Source organism: Pseudopipra pipra, chromosome 1 (genome assembly GCF_036250125.1).
Source record: "Pseudopipra pipra isolate bDixPip1 chromosome 1, bDixPip1.hap1, whole genome shotgun sequence".
NCBI lineage: Eukaryota > Metazoa > Chordata > Aves > Passeriformes > Pipridae > Pseudopipra > Pseudopipra pipra.
Window position 1 is genome coordinate 145,075,222 of NC_087549.1, and position 20,165 is coordinate 145,095,386.

Consider the following 20,165-nt stretch of genomic DNA (forward strand, 5'->3'; position numbering starts at 1 on the left):
CCATCTTCAAGAAGATCCAGTACTTGATTTGTATTCAAATGTGTTTATATTTGCATCTTTGTTGGGAGGAATGTTTCCTCTTGGGACATTGAAGAGTTTGGTTTCAGTGTATGTTCTGCCAGGCACTTCCCTTGTGCTGTGCTGAGCAGCAGATTCTGCCTGCTTCGAAATTACCTTGCAGCAAGCACTAAGGAGCATTTTGAAAAACACTCTAAACTTGTGCTTTTCTTTGCTAAACAAGCTGGTGGACTTTTGGCTTGTTCCTCTCCCCATTTTTTTTTTTCATTCCGAGTTCCCTTCTGCTCTGTTTGACATTTCTCAGATGTGAATTTTGACTATTTCACACTGGAGGAAAAAAATTCAACCTGATTTTGTGCCATACTTCTGAAAATTAGCTTTTGTGATTTGCTTTTTTTCCCCCCTGTACTCAGACCATAAATTCCAAGAAACCAGTGTGTAAGCTTGAATCAGAGGTGCTTGCAGATTTGCTTCAAAAGCTTGGAACTGTCAGTGCGTTTCAACAGGTGCATTAGTATTAAAGGCAATCTGATTAGTCTTCATGTGGGTGCTAGCTCTTTTAATTTGACATACTAGATTTTATGAAACTACATGGAAACTTGGATCTAAATCTTAATTTCTGTTCTTTCCTGCTTATTTGGAGTAATTTCAGAAGACCTTACTGTTCTCTTCCTTAGTAGGGAAGGCTGATGTCAATTTAGATATCTTGGAATGTATCCACAGTGCTATAGTGGTACATTTCAAATAACTACTTCTTTTGTGATTAAAGCTTTTCCTTGGATGAATATCTGAAAAAGATGAGACCTGTAGCTTATTAAGTTTTTTTTAGGTTGTACCAGTATCCCACTCTTCTATGCACAGCATCAGAAGGTCATTCTGTTGTATGAGCATTGTTACCAATATATACTGTTAAAAGTGGCGTTTTTAAAAAGGTCTCTTCAGCAATTCTATTGTCTTTACTTGAGTTAGTTTTGCCAGTACTTCAGGACTCACTTGCAAGTTTTGGGCACAAAGCTGTAGTTGGAGGAAAAACTTCACAGAGTGCAAGAAGAAGTTAGCAAACTAAAATCATTAAGACACTTTCATCTTTCCGTAGATGGTAGGCAGGAGAAAAACTTCTGGAATCCCGACTCTTATTTCCTTTAGCAAGTACCTGCTTCAGGTGAAGTGAAATTCACCTGCTGTTTCTTGTGTCTTAATTATTTTGAGATCACAGGGCTAGACTGCATAAAGGCATGGATGCATCTTTGTGACAATCCCTACTTCAATGTGTATTTGATATGGGGCTGTACTGCGGTGGTACCTACAGAGATTTCTAGGAGTCTTTTTTTTTTTTTTTTTTTTTTTTATAATACACTTTAAGAAATGTGCTGAAATGTTCTCTAGCTGTTTTGACTATGCTGCTCTACTGGGATCTCTTGATCTCTAGTCCGAATGCTTTTGTGGCAGTTCAGGACAAAAGTTGTAGTATTTCTGTGGGAAATTTTGATGCACCTCCAGAGATCCTGAAAAAATAACTAGTATCCTAGTTATTATCTGAAGTGGTTATATAAAGTATTTTTTGTTTTATCTGTTAAAAATAAATAAATTTTTCTAATTATGACTTTTTTCATTCTGTTTGGCTGGAACAAAACTGAACACATGTTCTAGTGTGAGTGATGCTGAACAGGCACTCTGTAGTGACTAAATTAAAGTTTTGATGTTGTAAAGTTTTTGATTAAAGATCCCAAGTTTTGATGAATGGAACCCTTTCAGAAATCACTTACTGGTGTAGCTGATGTTAAAGATACAGAGGTAGCTTGTTTACTAATAATTTTCAAAGTTTTAATCTTATAGTGAGGGAGGCAAAGTCTTTTCTTTTGCCTTGAAGTAGCTATAAAACTATATGCTGTTTAGTGCATAATGTAGGTCGATTGCAAGCCTAGTATGGTTCATTTCTAACAATAAATCTTGAGTTTGGCTGATTTTAGTAGTATTTAACAGCAGAATTTTGATGGTTTTGCACACAAGTAATTTGAAAGAAATTGGCAACTTGAGGATCCTCATAGATTTCTTATCAGTAGAAGCTTAGACTTACACATTGGAGGTACATAATTTAGAGGATACTAGCGGATTCATAGCTTTGATAAATTTGAGAGTTAAATATGCTAGTTTTTTCAACTTCTATAACCCAAACGCAGGCTTTGTCGCTTCAGGTGAGGTCTGTCAAGGGATTCTTTGTATCCTGATTGAGAGGTACTCTTTCAGAGAAAGCGCTTGTGAGGCTGGACCCAGGAAGGTCAGCGTTTAAGAAGCTTTCGCTCTGTTTTAATTCACTTCTGTGTTTCCTTTTTGATAATAACACTTTTCTGCTAGAAATTAGAGGTTACTTTGAGGGAAGAGGCCAAGACCCAATGCCATGATGGAGGTAGCTTGTATGACCTGTCTCTGCCAGACAGGACTTAACTAACCTTTGATGCTAAAGGCACACATAGTCTTTTTCCTTGCTTATTGATCCTAAACTCTTCCTAAACTCTTCCTCTGCCATGTTCACATTTTTCCAAGTACCAAAGAATTTTTATTCCTTGATTGGCTGAATTGAAGACCTGATCTGGAAGTTTGAAAATAACTCTAGGTGGGATTCTTGTCCTCAAGTGACAACAGGCTCCACAAATGTTGGTGTGTTCCAGTGAAGGATATTACAGTGAGGCCATTTGAACTTGCTGCCTGGTTGCAATATCAGCATCACCTATTCTTTCCCTAGTTGAATAATTATCAGGTGCTGCCATGGGTTTCTGTTAGTGGGAATTCAAATCAGTGTGGTACATTGGTTTATGTCAACACTTATAGGTACTGTAAATTCAAGTTCAATCATATTGTTTGTTCTAAGCACAAGAAAAATAACTAGAAATTAATGAAAGATGGTACTTAATTGTACTTCCCAAAAATGTTTTTCTTAGGAGATACTATAAAAGGATGTCTCAGGCTTAGAGCTGTTGGATTACGGTGTTCAAAAATCCTTTTGCAACCCATTCAAGGATAAGCCTCAGAATAAAAAGGTACTGAGGAAATTAGATTTACTAATTTAATATAGGAGCATGTGTAACAGTTCAGTGAAAATTCACTATAACATATAATCCTCAAATCACTTGGCAATACACAGTATTACATGCAGTATCTGCCAATTAAGAGTTAAGTAGCAGTTTCTATAACAAGTAGGTGGTATTTAATAATTCAAGAGATCATGAATAGCTTTAAACAAGAAATGGGACGGTTAGACATTAAACTGGACATATATGGTGTCAGCATCCTGAAGGATCAATACAGGTCAGTGTTTGCCCTTTCTCTCATGGTATTGTAGATTGAGGCCATAAGAAAAGTGCTGAATGGTTTTGCACCTGTAGATAATGTCTAATGCCTATATTTCATTGTTTTAATCTACGAAACACATATTTAAACTCTTAGCGATCCATTAACCTTGATGTATATTGGAGGGAAAGTTAAGCAATTTGACCAGCTGTTTCCAAAAGCCTGCAGTAGTGACATTTTGGCATCTATTGTGATGCTGCTCTTCTCTGTTCCCTTAACTGGTGCTGGGCATGACATCAAGTATGACCTAGGAGTACAGCATAGTCACTGTTTCTTCGGGACTTGTTACAATTGCATGAATTTATTATGGAAAAAGAATAAAGGAAGTGAGATGTCAGAAAGTTGTAAGGACTGTTTTGACTTGTGCTATTGTAACTTAAGATTGTATTTTAAAACTTAGGCCTATAAGACTGTAAGGATAAATCCTTATTCCTTTGCAAAGAATGGGTACATGGAGAAATTAAAGTAGCTAGGTAGGTATACTCCTGTTAATAAACATGTTGGCTTCTTGCCTTCTGCATAGGTGTGTGCAAGACATAGGACTAAATACCTATTAAAAAAAAGGTAATTGTTCAGGTTATGAAAGTGGTGCTTCAGAACACTTTTTGTTTCATGGGGAGGGAAAAGCTGTTTAGGCTTTGAGTAGAGGAGAAATATACCAGAGCTAAAATATGCATGTATAAAGGGTAAAAAACCCAACAAAATAAACAAAACCTACTCCCCAGCTGAGCTGCACTCTGAAGTGGCTGAGCACAAGCTCTGTTAAGTGCTTTTCAAGTCAGGTGGCAGTCTATAGCATAGCCAGAAGGTTTTTAAGATTTAAGGAGTCTTGGAAGTTAAACAAGCAGCCTCGAATGATGTAGTGTAACAAGTGTGGCATTTTCTGTTTAAATTCATCTTGTCTTTTTTTTTTTGTCTTATTTTTTTTCTTTTTCTGTAAAGTGATCCCACAATAACCAGCACTGAGGAATGTGACTTCGTGAATGTGTACTATAGGTCCTTAAAAATAGAAATTATCCCTGGAACTCTTAGATAAAACCGAAGAAACAAGAACAAAATGTGCCTTTGCACATGAGAAGGGTATGGGAAAACTGGAAGAAGTTTCTGCTTGCTTGAACTGCTTCACCCATTTTTTTCCCCATTAGTTGATAGCAGAAGTGGTTGTTAAGGCACTGGAAAAGTGGACTTTGCCCTGGTCCGTCTCTTAAAGACACTTAGTTCCTCTCTGGAAAGCACAAGTTAGTTAAATCACAAAGGGAAAAATCTTGTTATTTCTTTACCTGATGAAGGAGTTTTGTGAATAGCTGTGAACTTTGTAAGTATTACTGTGACTTTAAGCTGACATTAAAAACAGTTAAATTGTTTGCTCATGGCATTTCTTCAAAAAAAACTATTATAAGTAACTCCCTCCCCCTTTCCCTTTTCTTGGTTCCAGGGAATGCTAAAGAGAGGAGTGACTTGGCATAGTTTTAAGTCTAGATTGAAGCATGTTGAATAAGCTTGTCCCATGGGAGAATTAAAAAAAATGCAGCAGATGGCAGCAATGATGCATCAAACTTCCTATCCTTAGGAACAGTGTAGCTGCAGGCACTTTCGGGCTTCATGCATTGGATAAGCTGGGGGTGGCAGGATAGTCTTCCTCTGTTCTTACTTGGCAATTTCGAAGCCGACTGTGCTGAGGAGGGCATGTATTTTCTGGCCAATTCAGCAATATTCTTCTGTGGCCACAGTTAGTGGGGTATTAGTTGCCTTAAGGTGCACAACCAGTGGAAAAATAGCACTGAATTCAATGTACATCTGAAAGAACATTTGAAATAGAGTTTAAGGGTCTATCTTGTCTTACACTCAGAATTCTGTGTTTTCAATATCTTATAAGTAACAGAGTAGAGTGGTACTGTAGTTGTACAATCTGCAGGCTCTGAAGAATGAGATCCAAATTTGAAATAATAGCAGTGAATTTGAGAGAAGGTCTTGAGTGATGTGAGATAATGTAAAGGCAAATAAGAACAACTCCATTTACAGCAGAAAAAAGTTGCTGGGTATTTTCAGCTTTTTTATTGGGTTTTTTCTTTTTGAAGAAGCAGAACCACTTTTTTTAGCAACTAAAAAGACAAAGTAATAGAAATATTTCAGTATGTAAATACGTATGTGTAAAAATGCTTTAGTTGTCATAAGGTCGGAAGGAAGTCTGTTTATGTACATGAGTGAAAACTTATACTGGGGACAGACTTCTCTGGAAGAGGAGTAGCATTTAGTCAATAATTTTAAATATTTTTGAGGGTTTTTTTTTTAAAGGATACACAAATTTTTTGGAGGTTAACTATAATTAATCCTGCCACAGTACCGTGAGGTGCCTAAATGATCTTGAGGCCCCCTCCAGTGCTATAAGTCACTGAGGGATTATGGCTTGTTTTTTTTTTTCATGCAGATAACAAATTAAAAAAAAAAGTCTTGGAACAGAATTAGCTTCTGATAACATACAATGACTGCTCAATGGAATACATGAGGTCTTATCTATCTTTAGCCTGTTTTTCCTAAAGAAGTAATTGTGGTGTAGGTTCAGCTTTGGGGGAAGGGAGGAGAAGGAGAAAATGGTCCGAAATGTGTTTGATTTAGACATGAGATTTAAACATGTGAAGCCAGAATGCGTTTATCCTTGTATAGGAAGTGGGAGTTACGTTAAATATGAAGGCAGGTAGTTTCTGGCACACGTAGACATTGTGAAAGATGTCATTTAAATATTTTAGTGATTTGGACGAACAAAACTCTCCAGGAAATTAAACAGTAGAAGTTCATAAGACTTGGTAATACATGTAAACAGACTGTAATCTCATTAGAATTATTTGACTTGAATGTTACAGTGCATATGATGAAATACTGAAACATTGCTCAGCAACTGGGATTTGGACTTTGAGTGGCAATGACATATGAAACCCCTGCATGGTTTTAAAGTGTGCTATTTTTGGCAGTTGGGTGTTGGCTTGTCTCCTCAGTAGCCATAGAAAGTTAGTTTAGTGTAAGAGGAAGGTGATTTGCAATGAGAAGACCCTCTGACACTACTTATTAAACATGGGCTGCTGCTTCAGTAAAGAATTGAGTAACAGCACGAGTGAGGAGAAAATCAGCTTGTTACAAAAATCTGTGGAAGAGGAAGCACCAGAGTCAAGGATAAGTAAAACTTTATCTTCAATTTTTGGAACTGTGAAAAGCCAGGATCTGCATACAGTGGGAAGGACAGTTAACGGGGCGGCTGCGACAATCGGCAGTGAATGCGTTTGTAGCGATGATTGCGCAGTGTCAAATTCTAAATCTGGCTTTTTGGGTAGAAAAGGGAAATATCCGTCATATAAAAGCATGGGGAATACTCCCCATGAGAGCTCGAGGAGGACATATGACAGACCTTTTAGCTTCTTTAATTCCTTTAGTCACCTCTTGAAAGTCTCTGGTACGTATGGAAATCTGCAGAAAAGTGAAGAAAAGAAAGACAGGGTTATTAAAAAAAGAGCACCTAAAAAATCTAATAGCAATGATCAGCACATGAACAATATAGAAAACATTAATAGTAATATTAATAACGAAAATGTAGCTGTACAAGAGCATTGCTTATTTGATCATATTTCGAATTCACGTGTACCAGACATCCTGGACAAAGGGTTGCAGAGTGAAATTTCCTTAAATAGAAATTTTCTGGAGGATTATGCAGTGACGTGTGACCATTCAAGGCAAAATGAAACAACAGTAAACGTTAAAGACAGCAAGAGTGACAGCCTACAGAAAGTTTCAAGTTCACATAGAGGGGTGCCTCCAACACTTTCCTATCTTGATGTAGACAACAGTCAAAATGTGAAAGACAGGGAGTTTTACAGTATTTGTGTTGTAGATGCCGAAGATCTGACAGGGGACAAAGAGGTGCCAGCTACTGTGCATGAAGAGACTGGAGCAGACATAGATAACTCAGCTGTTACTGATGAAGGAATGTGCAGCATGGCACGACCTCTAGACACTGGGAAGGAATTTCCAGTGCAGCGATGGGCACAAGTGGAAGCTAAGTTTAATTCACAGGAAGAACTGTTTGAGTATAAAAAAGAGGATAGGCCAAACATGCAGAAAAAGGACACAAGCAAATATTGTAGCATAGACATCCAGTCTTTTGATAACTTACTGACTGACAGGTGTCAGGTGCATAAGTTAAATACTGACAATACAGTAACAGATGTCTTAAGAGCAAAAGTATCTGATGAAATCATCCCTGAGAATCAGCAAGAGGAGGTGTATTCCATAGGTAGTGCTGTCAGTTGGAATGAATCACTCCATACAGCTTGTAATTCTGTGAAACCTGTGGATGCTGCTGAAAAGGACCACTACAGCACTAACTCAGAAAAGGTGAAACACAGTGATTGTATTTCCAGTGTCTTGTTAGACACTGGAATATGTAATTCAGGAAAAACTGAGGGAAGTAATCATTCTGATATTGTACCACTTGGTTTAAGTGGGCGTCCCTCAAGTGTTGTAGAGCAAACAAATACTAAACAGATGGCAGAGAACATGAGGGGTAACTTTAAATTATCACTAGAGTTACGTGAAATGGACAATGTAGAAAAACTTGCTGAAAAAGTCTACTTTCTAGAGCCAGAAAGTGAAGTAAACTCAAATGTGGAAAAGAAAACACTTGAAAGAACTCATGGTGATAGCCAAATGTTTGCACCAGAGTGTAGTGAACATCACAGCAGTTTTGAAGAGTCCTTGAAAGATGGAGAGAAATGCACAGGTACAATTTTGCATAGCTGTGAATCTTTGAATACGACTGAAATGCACAAAAACTTGGAGGAAAGTTCTGATTTTCAAACTCAAATTAAGGGCTGCAGTGAAGTCAAGACATCGGCTGAAGCTGCAGACCATGGTGGCACAGAGGAAGGTGTCTGTGAGCGTGTCACTGGTGACTTGACTGAGGAAGCTGGTAACTTGAGCAGAAGTAGCCCGTGGGTAAGTGCTGGCATTTTGACATCTCATGAACAACATAACCCACGCACAGATGACACGTTCCTAAAGGAAAACAGCCTAGAATGTCAGGTTTCACAAGAGTCACCAGGGAGTAAAGGTAAAGTATGCAAATATTCAAATTCAGATAACAGTGTCTCTTCTGTGCCTGTGGAATGTGAGGATATGAATAAAATAGACATGAACTGTAGACAAGATGAACAGGATGCATATTTCTTCCACGCAGTAGAAAATCAATTGAGTGCAAGGACAGAGTCAGCCAAAATAGCTGAGGATGTAGTCGAATCTGTAAAACAGACAAAATTTGAAGTTCACCTCAATGAGTCGATTGATAACAATGCTGAAAATATAAAACCAAATTTGGATGCTGACATTGTTGATTGTGATAAAGACATCTTCAATTGCAATGGAGGTTTGGCTCATAGTCAGAACGTTCCCTCTGACTCCACTGAACCTGCAGCCAGTTGTACATACAGGAGCTTAAAATTAAAAGATGAGACTAAAAATCTGGACGATACCAATCATCTCTTACATAAAGCCCATAATTGTTTACCATCATTGTGTCAAAATGCGTGTTCTCATGTGCATGACAAACCAGTGGAAGAGCCTGAGTTACGTCACTGTGCCAGTCCAGAGCCAGAGGTCGGGAACACTGCAGTTCCTGTTGTGTCTTTTACTGAAGAAAGATCAGAAACTCCTGAAAAAAGTATGTGTGATGTAAATGAATGTAATCTTCAGGATAGTGAAGTAAAACAGTGTGTCGGTACCCACTCAAAGCAGAACCTCACTGGTTTTAGTGTATCAACTGGGAATATAGAACCTTTTACCAGTGGGAATTTGAAGCTGTTAGAAGCCAAGACTACTGAATTGAAAAACACCAGTTACACATTAAATCCTCAAACAAATGACTTGACCACAACCTGGGAACAGATGCTGCCAGATCACAAGATTTTCTCGAACAAAGAGCTTGGAGTTTGTGTTGACCCAAAGCAGGTAGACAAATACGCTGCTACTCCTTCCTATGAAATACAGAGTGCTGCTCCTGTTGCCGCAGGATTTCAGCAAGGCAGTGAGCAGTGCGTGTTAGATCTGATGGAAGATGTACCCAGTGGCCAAGAGCAGCACTCCTATGAACTGGACAGACAAAATCCCCATGTCGAAATGTGGCCACATCTCATCAGTCTTCAGACTGGCAATGATGATTGGACAAATCAGCTGTTTTCTGACACGGTTCCTGCTGGTAATGGTGAATATCTGGTGGGCTTTTTATGGAATAATGCAGTTTCTAATGATACCATGAAGAATGACAGACTTTGTATAGTTAGTGAAAACTTCCAGAATGAACCTGAAGATTTAACAAGTGCTTCATACGCAGTGGAAAGATACCCCTATCAGCTGCTAGCACCAGAAAATGCTGGTACTTGGGGATGGCAAAATAAAGACGAATTTGTAAGTATTCTGCAGAAGTGATTTGATGTTAAAGCTTAAAGCCGAAGCTAGAAGTTTGACTAAGCCAAGTCAAACTGTGGTTTCTTTAGTTAAACAGATCATGTTATTTTGTCCTGAAGCTGACTATTCCCTTTCCTTTGCAAAACCAAATGCTGTACAGAATACAGAAGTTCAAAATGTTGCTGAATATTAATATATTTTTTTCTTTTTGTTTCTGTTTACTTTGTGTGAAAGTTTAAACGTTGGGCAAAGTGACTTGATTGCAGATTCTCAGTTCCAGATGAACTCAAGATAAACGCTTCAGTGTGGGAAAGGAAGCTTTCTGCAGACTGTTAATAGTGCTCTTTACCTTTGTAGAGGAAGAAATGTTTGTGGATTTCCTGAAGTTCTTGTTTGGTAGCAACTAGGAAATATTTGCTCACTTCTGGAGGTGATCTTCTGAAGTGCTGGAGAAAGGACTGGCACCAGGAGAAGTGAGGGGAATGAGCTGGGCTGGATCTTGGAAAGCTGGGATAGGAAACAAATGAAGCCGTCGGGACAGAGTCCTGAGTAATGAGCTCTGGGGGCCCTGCTTGAGCAGGGAGGTTGGACTGGATGACCTCCAGTGGTCCTCTCCAACCCTACTTACCCTGTGAAAGCCAACCTGCAGCAGCTGCTGCTCCTTTTCCTTCCCTGCTGAGCAGAGCCAGTGCTGGATATTGTTCCCCTCACTGACTTGGAGCAGTTGCTCTGACCTTGCCCAGCAGTCACAGTGTGGGCAGTGGGTTGAACTTGGGGCTGTTTGCTGTCTCCTGGGGGAACTTTGTATATTAAAAGTGGAAACTGATGGAACTTGCTGTCATCTCTGAATAGTTACTATTCACGTAGTTATGTCAAACACTTCCACTTTTTATAAGTCTTTTCTCTGTTGCTCAATAGGTGTGTTTGAGATTTTTTAGATCTTTTTGCTTTCTGGATATATTTTCTATGCACTGTGATAATAACTATCTGAGTGCATGTGTTTAAGAAGATTTAAAGCTTCATGGAGTTTTGGAGTGCCTGTCTTAAATGCTGCAATGTTCCTAGAATCCATAAATTCACAAAACAAATTTTCAATGAGCTTTTTTAGTGTGTCTTAATATGAACAATCCTCTTTCCCAGTATAATTGTATTAAAACATTCCAAGTATATTCTTTGTATGGAATAATTTAATGCATTTTGCTCAAACATTAGCAACACAAGAGAACTTTCTCATGTAACTATCAAAAAAGTATTGTAGATGCTTGCACTGCAGAGAGCAATCTCTCTGAAGCACAGATATAATCATTTATGTGATGGTTGTATATAACCATATATAATCATTAAATGTGTGCATTTCCAATCCAGGTTAAAGGAGATTGTCTTGATGTTTTAACTGGATCTGATAATTCATCTCTTCTGTCCTAATGCACTGTTCCTCCTCTTGAAGTAATGACAGAAGTTGTCATGCACATCTGATTGCTTTCAATTTTCCATAATGCTTCATCAAGAATGTTACATGTTTATATAAGTTCAGAAAAAAAAAACCTTGTACTTTGGTATTTTCTTGATTATTTTTTTCTTTAATGTTATTTTGCAGAAACAGATACAATACCAATATAGTCAACATCAGGTAGACATGTATATTAGAGAACTGCCTGAAGTCTAGGTCAAGTATGGGTTTGAAATGTTTGTTGTTGTTTGCTTTGCTTGGCTAGCCTTTTCTGATGATTCTTAATCAGGGAAATGAATTCCATGCAGCACAATTCAGTTGTTTTTGTACCTGAAATGATTATGGGAATTCAGTCAATATATTCAGATGTGAAAAAACTTGACAGTACTTGAATTGTATGTCTAATACTGTTATTTGAAACTGTACATATCTACACACAGATGCATGCTGTGCATCCACAAAGTGCATAATCAATTTCTTTTTGTAGGAGTCAACCAAGGTTTCCGAGTTAAACCCTAATGCAAAGGTGTGGGGAAATCATATGTTACACTTGGAAGCAAGTGGTGCCACTGATGGTAGTGTGAGCAAAACGTGGGAAGAAATACCTGACCAACCTCCAGATTCTTGTAAAGAAGGTATGAACGACATTTTCTAGCTGTTGCTCAAGCAAAAGTTAAAACTCAGTGCAGAATTTTCTCAATTTTAGTTTTCTGTTAAAAAAATTAAAGCAAACGTGTAAGCAACTTTATTTCAGATTTAGTTGTAGCTGTGAAGTCACAGTGATTAGAAAGAATGCTTTCTGAGTGTTTGTCATCTGTGCTGCAGGACTGGATGCCAATGGTGATGGCGACAAAAAGCATCAGAATGCAGTGCTGACAGAGCTGCCGGAGCCGTCACCAGCTGTTTCGGTGTCAGACCAGACAGATATGAACCCTTTGGCTCTCGATCATTCTGAGTATGAGTCTATGCATGAAACCACCCAGACAGGTAAGAGAAAGCTAGTATTTGCTTGGGCTTAGTTTGAAAAAAAAAAACCAAACATGTATTTTGAGTTGAACAGTGAGCATCTAAAAAACCCCCAAAAGCCCCCCCAAACTACACCACTTTTGTTGCTTAAGATTTGCATGCTGTAAACAGACCCTAGAAAATCCTGTGTCTTCTGCAATCACACTTAGGCATGTTTGGAGACCAGTCTTGTCCTGGTATAAGTCTTATGAGGTGCTGCACAAACGTTCTGGATTTAACTGAGTATTTTCTGGAACGTGGTTCTGAATGAAAATCCCTAGACATTTACATTTAGATATCTACCTCTTTAAGCTGCACGTTTCTCGTTGGGTCAGGTGGTGAGGTGAGATTCACATAGCATTTGTGTCTCAAGTAGTAATGTTAATGTGTGGAAAGACCTGTCTTGTACTTGAAATGCTAAAATAGGCAACATTTTAGTCTAACTTCTTTGCATTCTTATTTAATGAACTTTCAGGGGTTTTTTTCAGTGCAACTGGTAGTAGCTGTAGTCTATACCAGATGGTATGTTTTAAGAAGTTTCTGGAAAGTAGTGTAGAGATTCAGCCATGCTTATATTTCACTGAAAGGGACAGAAGGTCTGCAAGATGCATGTGGGATTACTACTTGAACTGAGGGATGGGAAGGAGAGGAAAATGTGCTGGGTGTTTCTTGAGATTCACGGGAGGTCTGTTCCTTGTTCATTGTGCTTAGCTGATTTTATAACATGTATTTAAAATTACCAGTATAGCATCCATAATAGCTGGAAATCAAGACAAGTAAAATCAGACACGGTCGTGGGATCATCCTTGCTTATGTTGAAAAACTGAAAGCTCTCTTTGACTCTTCTACTTAAGGGTACTATTGGGGAATATTAAGTAATAACTAGATGGCAAGTAGAAAGTTGTATTAAAGGTGCCTCATAGTCTAGAAGGGAACAGTATTCTTCAGATTAGTGTTAAAACTTGCCAGCGTGTCCTTTATGTGCCCAAAATAGTTAACTTTTAACAAGAGTCAGATAGTGTTGTAAGCAGCTGAACAGCACACTGGATCTGTTCCACCTGGTGAATAGTGAGTGACACAGGTGGTCCCAAGTCTGAAATCTGATTTTTAATTTAATAATTATTTTTTAAAATGCAGAGAATTTTGGTCCTTGCTGGCTTTTGGACAAGAAAGAAAGGGGAGATGGGGAAGGAAAATAGTGGTTAGAACATAAGTGTATTTCTCAGGTGTTGACCTTATCTTGTTCAGAGTAGAACACGTGAAGGACAGCGTGGTGGGAAGAAATTAGAACTTGCTTTAGGAAGAAGAATGGTTAAGGAAAGCTGAAGAAAAGGATGAAAGTTACTGAAGGGAAGGGTATAGAGGGCAATACTTCTAAAAAAAACCTAATTTACGTAGGTATATATTAAATAACATGTTACTAGATGTTTTATAAATCTCCAAAAGCCACACTAAACTTCTAATCTTTAGACAGTTCTCCCACTGGCACAATTAGTTTAACCTCTACTGACATTAGTATACTGGGTCTAAATTAAAATGAACATAAAAGTCCATGTTTTCCATGTGATGATAATTTTGAAACTCCCAAGTATAAGAAAAAAATTAATTTTGCCTTCTTAACCAAAAGATTGTCAATTACACATGTGTTGCTAGTAGATTGTATATCTGTTGATATTTTATAACCTCATTTTTGGAACTCTTCTCTGAGTTAGTGTATCGGTAATTTCGAGTGAGGGCTGAAGTATGGAGTGCCTTCATTACGTTGCTCTCTTGCTGCATTAGTCAGTGCTTAGTCAGCTAGAAAGAGGTTGGTTTTCTGAGAATGGAGGACAGGTCTACAAGCTAAATCAGTTCAGTATTTACTTCGAGATGGGCTTGTAGCTGTTCTTCTAAAATGCTTCAGATTTTCATGTATTTGGAGAACAGAGGTTAATAAGTGAAGTCAGACATGTTTTCTCTTTTCTGTCTTAAATAAAAAGTGTTCCCATGCAGTTTTGGTGGTTGGTGAACTAATACATAATGAACATCTATTGAATCTGAAAATTTGTTACCAGTGATATAGTGACTAATAGACATGATGGTTTGATTAAAATATCTCTTGTGTAATACAACAGAACTACATTTTAATCCGAAATATTTTAATTATTAGGTGGAAACGAACAGTTGCAGCCAGAAGGTCAGGAAGATTTACGAGAATTACTGAAAAAGACACTGGAATTCTGTTTATCTAGGTATGTATACACGTAAATGTAGCAAACTGGGGGATAACCAACAAGACCTAGTACCTAACTTGGGATGTGTGTTAATATATTTTTCATCTGTCACTTAAAACTAAAATGGAAAGGATGAGAATTTGGGGAAATTAACATGCTAATTTCAGAGTATCGTATTGATGTACCTCTTAAAGCTTACATGAAACTTAAACATGAAACCTAAAGCGTAAACTAGCAAATATGTTGATTTGAAGTGAGAGTAGCTATGAGCAATTACAGATCAGATGAATTTTTATGACCTTTACTGTTTTGGGTTTTTTGTTTTTTGGTTTTTGTTTTGTTTTGTTTTTTCAAATTAAAGCTGAGAAACTTAAGCTTTATTTAAGCAAATGATTTTAATTAGTTAGTGAAAATGCTGAAGGAATCTGCCCTCTACTATGAGATGAGTTTTTGTTTCAAGTTGTTTCTGTGACACTTGTCCATTTTTATTTTTTTTTTCTCCCAACAGAGAAAATCTTGCCAGTGACATGTACCTTATATCACAGATGGACAGTGATCAGTATGTGCCAATAATGACAGTAGCAAACCTTGATCATGTCAAGAAACTCAGTACTGATATGGATTTGATTGTTGAAGTGCTGAGATGTAAGTAAAAGCTCCTCAATTTCAGAAAGCATTTTGGTTATTGCCATAGGACTATTAATCTGAATTTTCAATCTTTCCTTTTTAATGTATTGCAATAATAGGGCGTTATTTTTCTGTAAAGCATTAAACAGCCCAAGCAGCTTGCAGTTTAGACCATCACAGTTATAGAACTGTATTTTTATCAAAGCTACTTCATATTGCTGGTATTGGATAATGATCTGTGCAAATAAGAATAATGTGAGTTTAAATTGTGGGATATGGTGGGACAACTCACGTAATTGGAGGATCACAACGGATGTCTCAAAGCTGTTTTGTAAAGATAGGTGGGGAAGAAGAGATGGAGAAGTCACTCTCTTTTAGCAGAATCTTGAATGTATAGAAGTCAACTACATCAACTGGAAGCTCTGTGCAATACCTCTGGGTCAAGCTCAGAGGGGTTATCTCCAAGGGGGATCTTACAGTACCTCCAAACCAAGACAATAAGACCAACAAAGCAATATTTGGGTCACTTAAGCAAGTTTTGGATCAGCCAAACCTGGTTCTTACAGGTGACTTCAACTTCTCAGACATTTGTGGAAAGAACAATACAGCAGCTCATGTCATCCATCAAGTTTCTGGAATGTGTAGAGAATTGTTTTCCCGTACAAGTGTTAGATGTGCTGACCAGGAATGAGGCACTGCTGGACTTCCTACTCAGAAACCAAGAGAACCTGCTTTGTAATGTCTCAGTGATAGCCTTGGCTGTAGCAATCACAGCATTGTGGGGTTTAGGGTCATGCTGAGCACACTGAGGGTTGGTACTAAGGTTTTAGATTTTAGAGAAGCAAAATTCAGCTTGCTCAGAGCACAGTTAGGAGGGATTCTGTGAGAAGCTTCCATGGAGGATAAAGGAGCTAATGAGTGCTGGGAGTTCTCTCCTGGAAGCACAAAAACATTTCACTTCCTTTAAAGGTAAGGAAAGTAGGCGGATCAAGAGACCCCCTCGACTTAACTCTGCTTCTAAGTCTGCTCAAAACCAAGAGAGAGGCATACCAGAGATAGAGGAGTAGATGAATACCTGTTGAAAGCTACAAGGGCATTGCCAGGGTGCACAGAGATGCAGTTAGAAAAGCAAAAGCTCAGCTCAAATTGAATTTGGCCAGAGATGTCAAAAGCTACAAGAAAGGATTCTTCAGGTATGTAAACAATGAACAGAAACAGAAGGAAAATATTGGCCCTGTGTTAAACAGGAGAGGTGAACTGGTCACCAATGACACTGAAAAGACAGATTCTTAACATTTTCTTCACCTCTTTTACCAGCACTGATGGGCCCCAGACCTTGGGAACAGGTTGACCCAGGTTGATGTAACCACAGATGCACTGTCAGTGAAGGAAGAGTTGATGTGTGAACTGTTTCAGGGGCTCGACCCCTACAAATTGAGGGACCCTGACAAATATCCATCCTTAGGTGTTCAGAAAGCTGGCTGACATCATTGTGAGACCACTTTCCATAATCTCTGAGAAGCTGTGGAGATTAAGGGATGTCCCAGAAGAGTGGAAGGCTTATGTTACCCCCATCTATTAGAAGGGCTTTAAGGAGGACCCAGGAAATTACATGCCTAACAGTCTTACTTCATTTCCTGGGAAAGTTATGAAACAAATCCTCTTGGGGACTGTCACGGGTCAAATGAAGCACCTGGTTGTAAAAAATCAGCTTGGGTTCACCAAGGGCAAATTGTGCTTGACACACCTGGTCACCTTCTATGACAAAGACCTTATTACCATGTTCTAGTATTTAAACTGTGGCTACAAAGAACATGAAGACTCCTTTTATACGAAGAGTCATGTGGTAAAGATGGAGGATAGTGGGTCCAAGTTACTTCTTGGGAGATTCCAACTGGACACAAGAGGAACATTTTCCACAATGAGAACAATTAGTCATTGGAATAATCTTACCAGGGAAGTAGTGTGTTCCCCAACACTGGATACTTTGAAGATTCAACTGGACAGGGAACTGGGCCATCCTGTCTAGACCGTGTTTTTGCTAAGAAAAGTTGCATCAGATGGTCCAGAGGTCCAACCTGGTATTATGTGTTTCTGTGATTGATTTCTCAGAAAAGGCTGGTGGACGTTACCACTAAGGTAAGAATCAAAAAAGAACATGACTCAACGTGTGCTTTAGAAGAAAATGCTATTGAATTGGGAATTTCTAGGCTGGAAGAGTGTGGAAATTATAAGGAACATGTCTACTTGGTTTCATATGTTTGAAAGTATTCTCAGTCATCGTCTGCTCATTTCTTAATGTTCGAAAGTATTTGAAGCTTTGCATTGCATAACTGTGTCCACAGCATCTTTTGGTGTGCAAAGCTATTATGATTGCTGACCTCTGAAACACATTCTTGTCTCTTCTCTCTTAGCGTTGCCTTTAGTTCAAGTGGATGAGAAGGGGGAAAAAGTTAGGCCAAATCAGAATCGCTGTATTGTGATTTTACGTGAAGTACCTGAATCTACTCCCATTGAAGTAAGTGATTCCTTGTTATGTAAAGAATACTTTTCCCTTAGGATTTAGAAGTTAGATTTCTTCCGGATTTCAATAAGCATATCAGCATTTCCGAAGCTTAGTTTATTGTGTTTATTTGGAAAATAAATATGTTTGATAGGAGCATGTTGCTCATAGGAAGGCTGTGGTAGAACCTGTAGCTCTGCAGAGGACTGAGAAAGTGACAGTGCTGTCTTTGGTAGAGCTGCCATCATTTTCTTGGGCACTGCCTTATCCATATGCACTTAGTGGATAAATAGCAAAAAAGACGAAGGAAGATAAGGCTTAGCCTAGAAAATGCCACTGTTGAACCTTGAAGCTTATTCAAGTAAAGTACTTAAAGCTTTGCAAACATGTCCATAATGCTGAGTTGAGAGCTGTAAATAAGTCACTTAAGGATCTCCACTGGCTTGTGGAATGAGTGCAACAGTAGAGAACTTGATTCTTTAAAAGATCCTCAATGCAACTCTGATGTAGGCAGGACTATGACTAATGGGAATATTAGAAAAGATTATGGGGCTGTAGATTAAACAATCTTGAATTTTCAAAAAGGAGGAGAAGGCACAGATTCTTGATGATAGGTAGATATTTTATTTTCCCCTCTGTTTAATTTTACAAGGAAGAGTAAAGGTTCTGAAAGAGTTGCTCTTCTTGATAGTCTTCAGAAAAAAATCAAAGTACTGCACTTTAAAAACTTACAACAAAAAAATAAGAGGCCTTAATAAATAGGAACATGATACAATGAATTGGAAGGACAAAGCTGGATATTTGCTATGTAGGTAGCTTAAAGATAATAGCCCCTTCTAGCTTTCCAAGTGAAATGAAACCTTTCAAAGACTGCCTAGCTTTTAGTATTGTAGATTCTTTTTTTAATAGGTATATTTATTTTTGTTGCTGTCATCAGTTTGTCACGTTGGATGTGTTACCCCTGGGTGGTCATTCTTAAATGCTTCAGACAAAGTTCTGAGGAGTCTTTATTTTCAAAAGAATTTGTCTCAAGTTAAGTGTTTTATACATTGTGTTTAAATTTGCCAGAATGAAAAACTCTAGACTTAACTGGCCAGATTTAATAGCCTACGTTTTCTGGTACAGCAGTGTCAGGCTTTATTTAAGCAACAAAGTTCCAAAATACTGTAAAGGCCTCCCAAGTTGTGTTGCCTTTTGATGCTGCTCACCTCAACTCTGTGAGGAAAACCAAAAAATATGTAAATAAATTAAAATATGAAGTCCAATGTTTGTGTTTTCTCTAGAAACTAACAGATTATCTTTGAGGTAATGTAAACCCTGTTTCAAATACGTGAATCTGTAGACATTTGAGTTGAAGCTTACCTCCGGGTTTCTGCTGAAAGGGCAGAATTCTCCTGTCCTGTGCCATATGCACGGGTTTTCATGAGGCTCCATGGTTTTAGGGACTGAAGAGAAATAGACATCTTTCTGCACTTGATCCCAAGGTTAAATGTCTCTCTATGGCCTAAATAGTTTATCCCCCCATATTTAAAGGGAGCAGGCAACTTCTCTTGCATTATGGCCTTAGACAGTGCTTGTTTGAATTCCTCCTAGCTAGCAGGTAGATTGGAGAGAGCTATCGCTGCTGCAGGTGTTCTGAACTCCTCAGTTCTGTTTTGTAAGCCTGAAAGTACTTTCTCTCTTTCTTACTTGGAGTTCCAAAGTTTTGCACTTCAAATTGATGTTTTCTTCTCTCCATCCCTTCTCTCTACCTTGTTATCAAACCACTTTCTTCAGGAGGTTGAAGCACTTTTCAAAGGAGACAATTTGCCTAAGTTCATCAACTGTGAGTTTGCCTATAATGACAATTGGTTCATCACATTTGAATCTGAAGCCGATGCACAGCAGGTAACACTATTTTTTGAAGCATATTAGGACATAACAGTAAACAAGGACAAGATGAGGGTGAATTGACAGGTCTTAAACAGTATTACAAATGCGTAACAATGAAAAAGAATAATACCCAAACCTCTAAAAACAGTAATGCTTCCCCTGAGCTAGTACTATCAGTGCTACTAAACATAACTCTCAAGAGTTTTATCTTGTTCATCTTTATCTTTGGTGTCCTGGCCAAAGCTACGATTTTTTTGTACAGAGATTGATATTTTGGGTGAAAATTGATATTTTGGGTGAACCATTGAAATGCTTCAGTCATAACCATTAAAGTCATGTTTTAATGCTACTGAAGCACTTCTGCAATGATAACTTAAATTTAGGTGAATGCAGATTATATATGAGTTTTCTATAGTGTAACATTAGCAGACACTCCAGGAATTATTGGTAGGCTCAGCCTGTCAAAATGTAAGTTTCCTATGTTTAAATTATATGTGACAAATAAGATAATTACTTTTTTTAAAGGCTTACAGATACCTTAGAGAAGAAGTGAAAACTTTCCAAGGAAAACCAATTAAGGTAAATAGAGCTTTATGGGGTTTGGGGGGAAGCTTGTGGCTGTATTCTGGTTTTTGTGGCATTCCACTGTGTTTTCTAATATAAATTTAAATGGTGCAGTCTC

At 38.1% G+C, this 20,165-nt stretch overlaps 1 protein-coding gene across 10 annotated transcripts in view; it reads left to right on the top strand.

The window, feature by feature from the left end:
• Window positions 1-20,165, top strand: part of LARP4B (La ribonucleoprotein 4B) — a 57,550-nt gene that overhangs the window by 18,944 nt on the left and 18,441 nt on the right. For 4 of the 10 annotated variants that reach the window (XM_064637790.1, XM_064637813.1, XM_064637807.1 and 1 more), the window contains exons 3-9: window positions 11,751-11,898; window positions 12,089-12,250; window positions 14,418-14,499; window positions 14,990-15,126; window positions 17,523-17,626; window positions 19,388-19,498; window positions 20,009-20,062. In XM_064637790.1, coding sequence (XP_064493860.1) covers window positions 11,751-11,898; window positions 12,089-12,250; window positions 14,418-14,499; window positions 14,990-15,126; window positions 17,523-17,626; window positions 19,388-19,498; window positions 20,009-20,062 — 798 coding nt within the window. The other 6 variants (XM_064637744.1, XM_064637753.1, XM_064637780.1 and 3 more) reach the window with 5 other exon arrangements.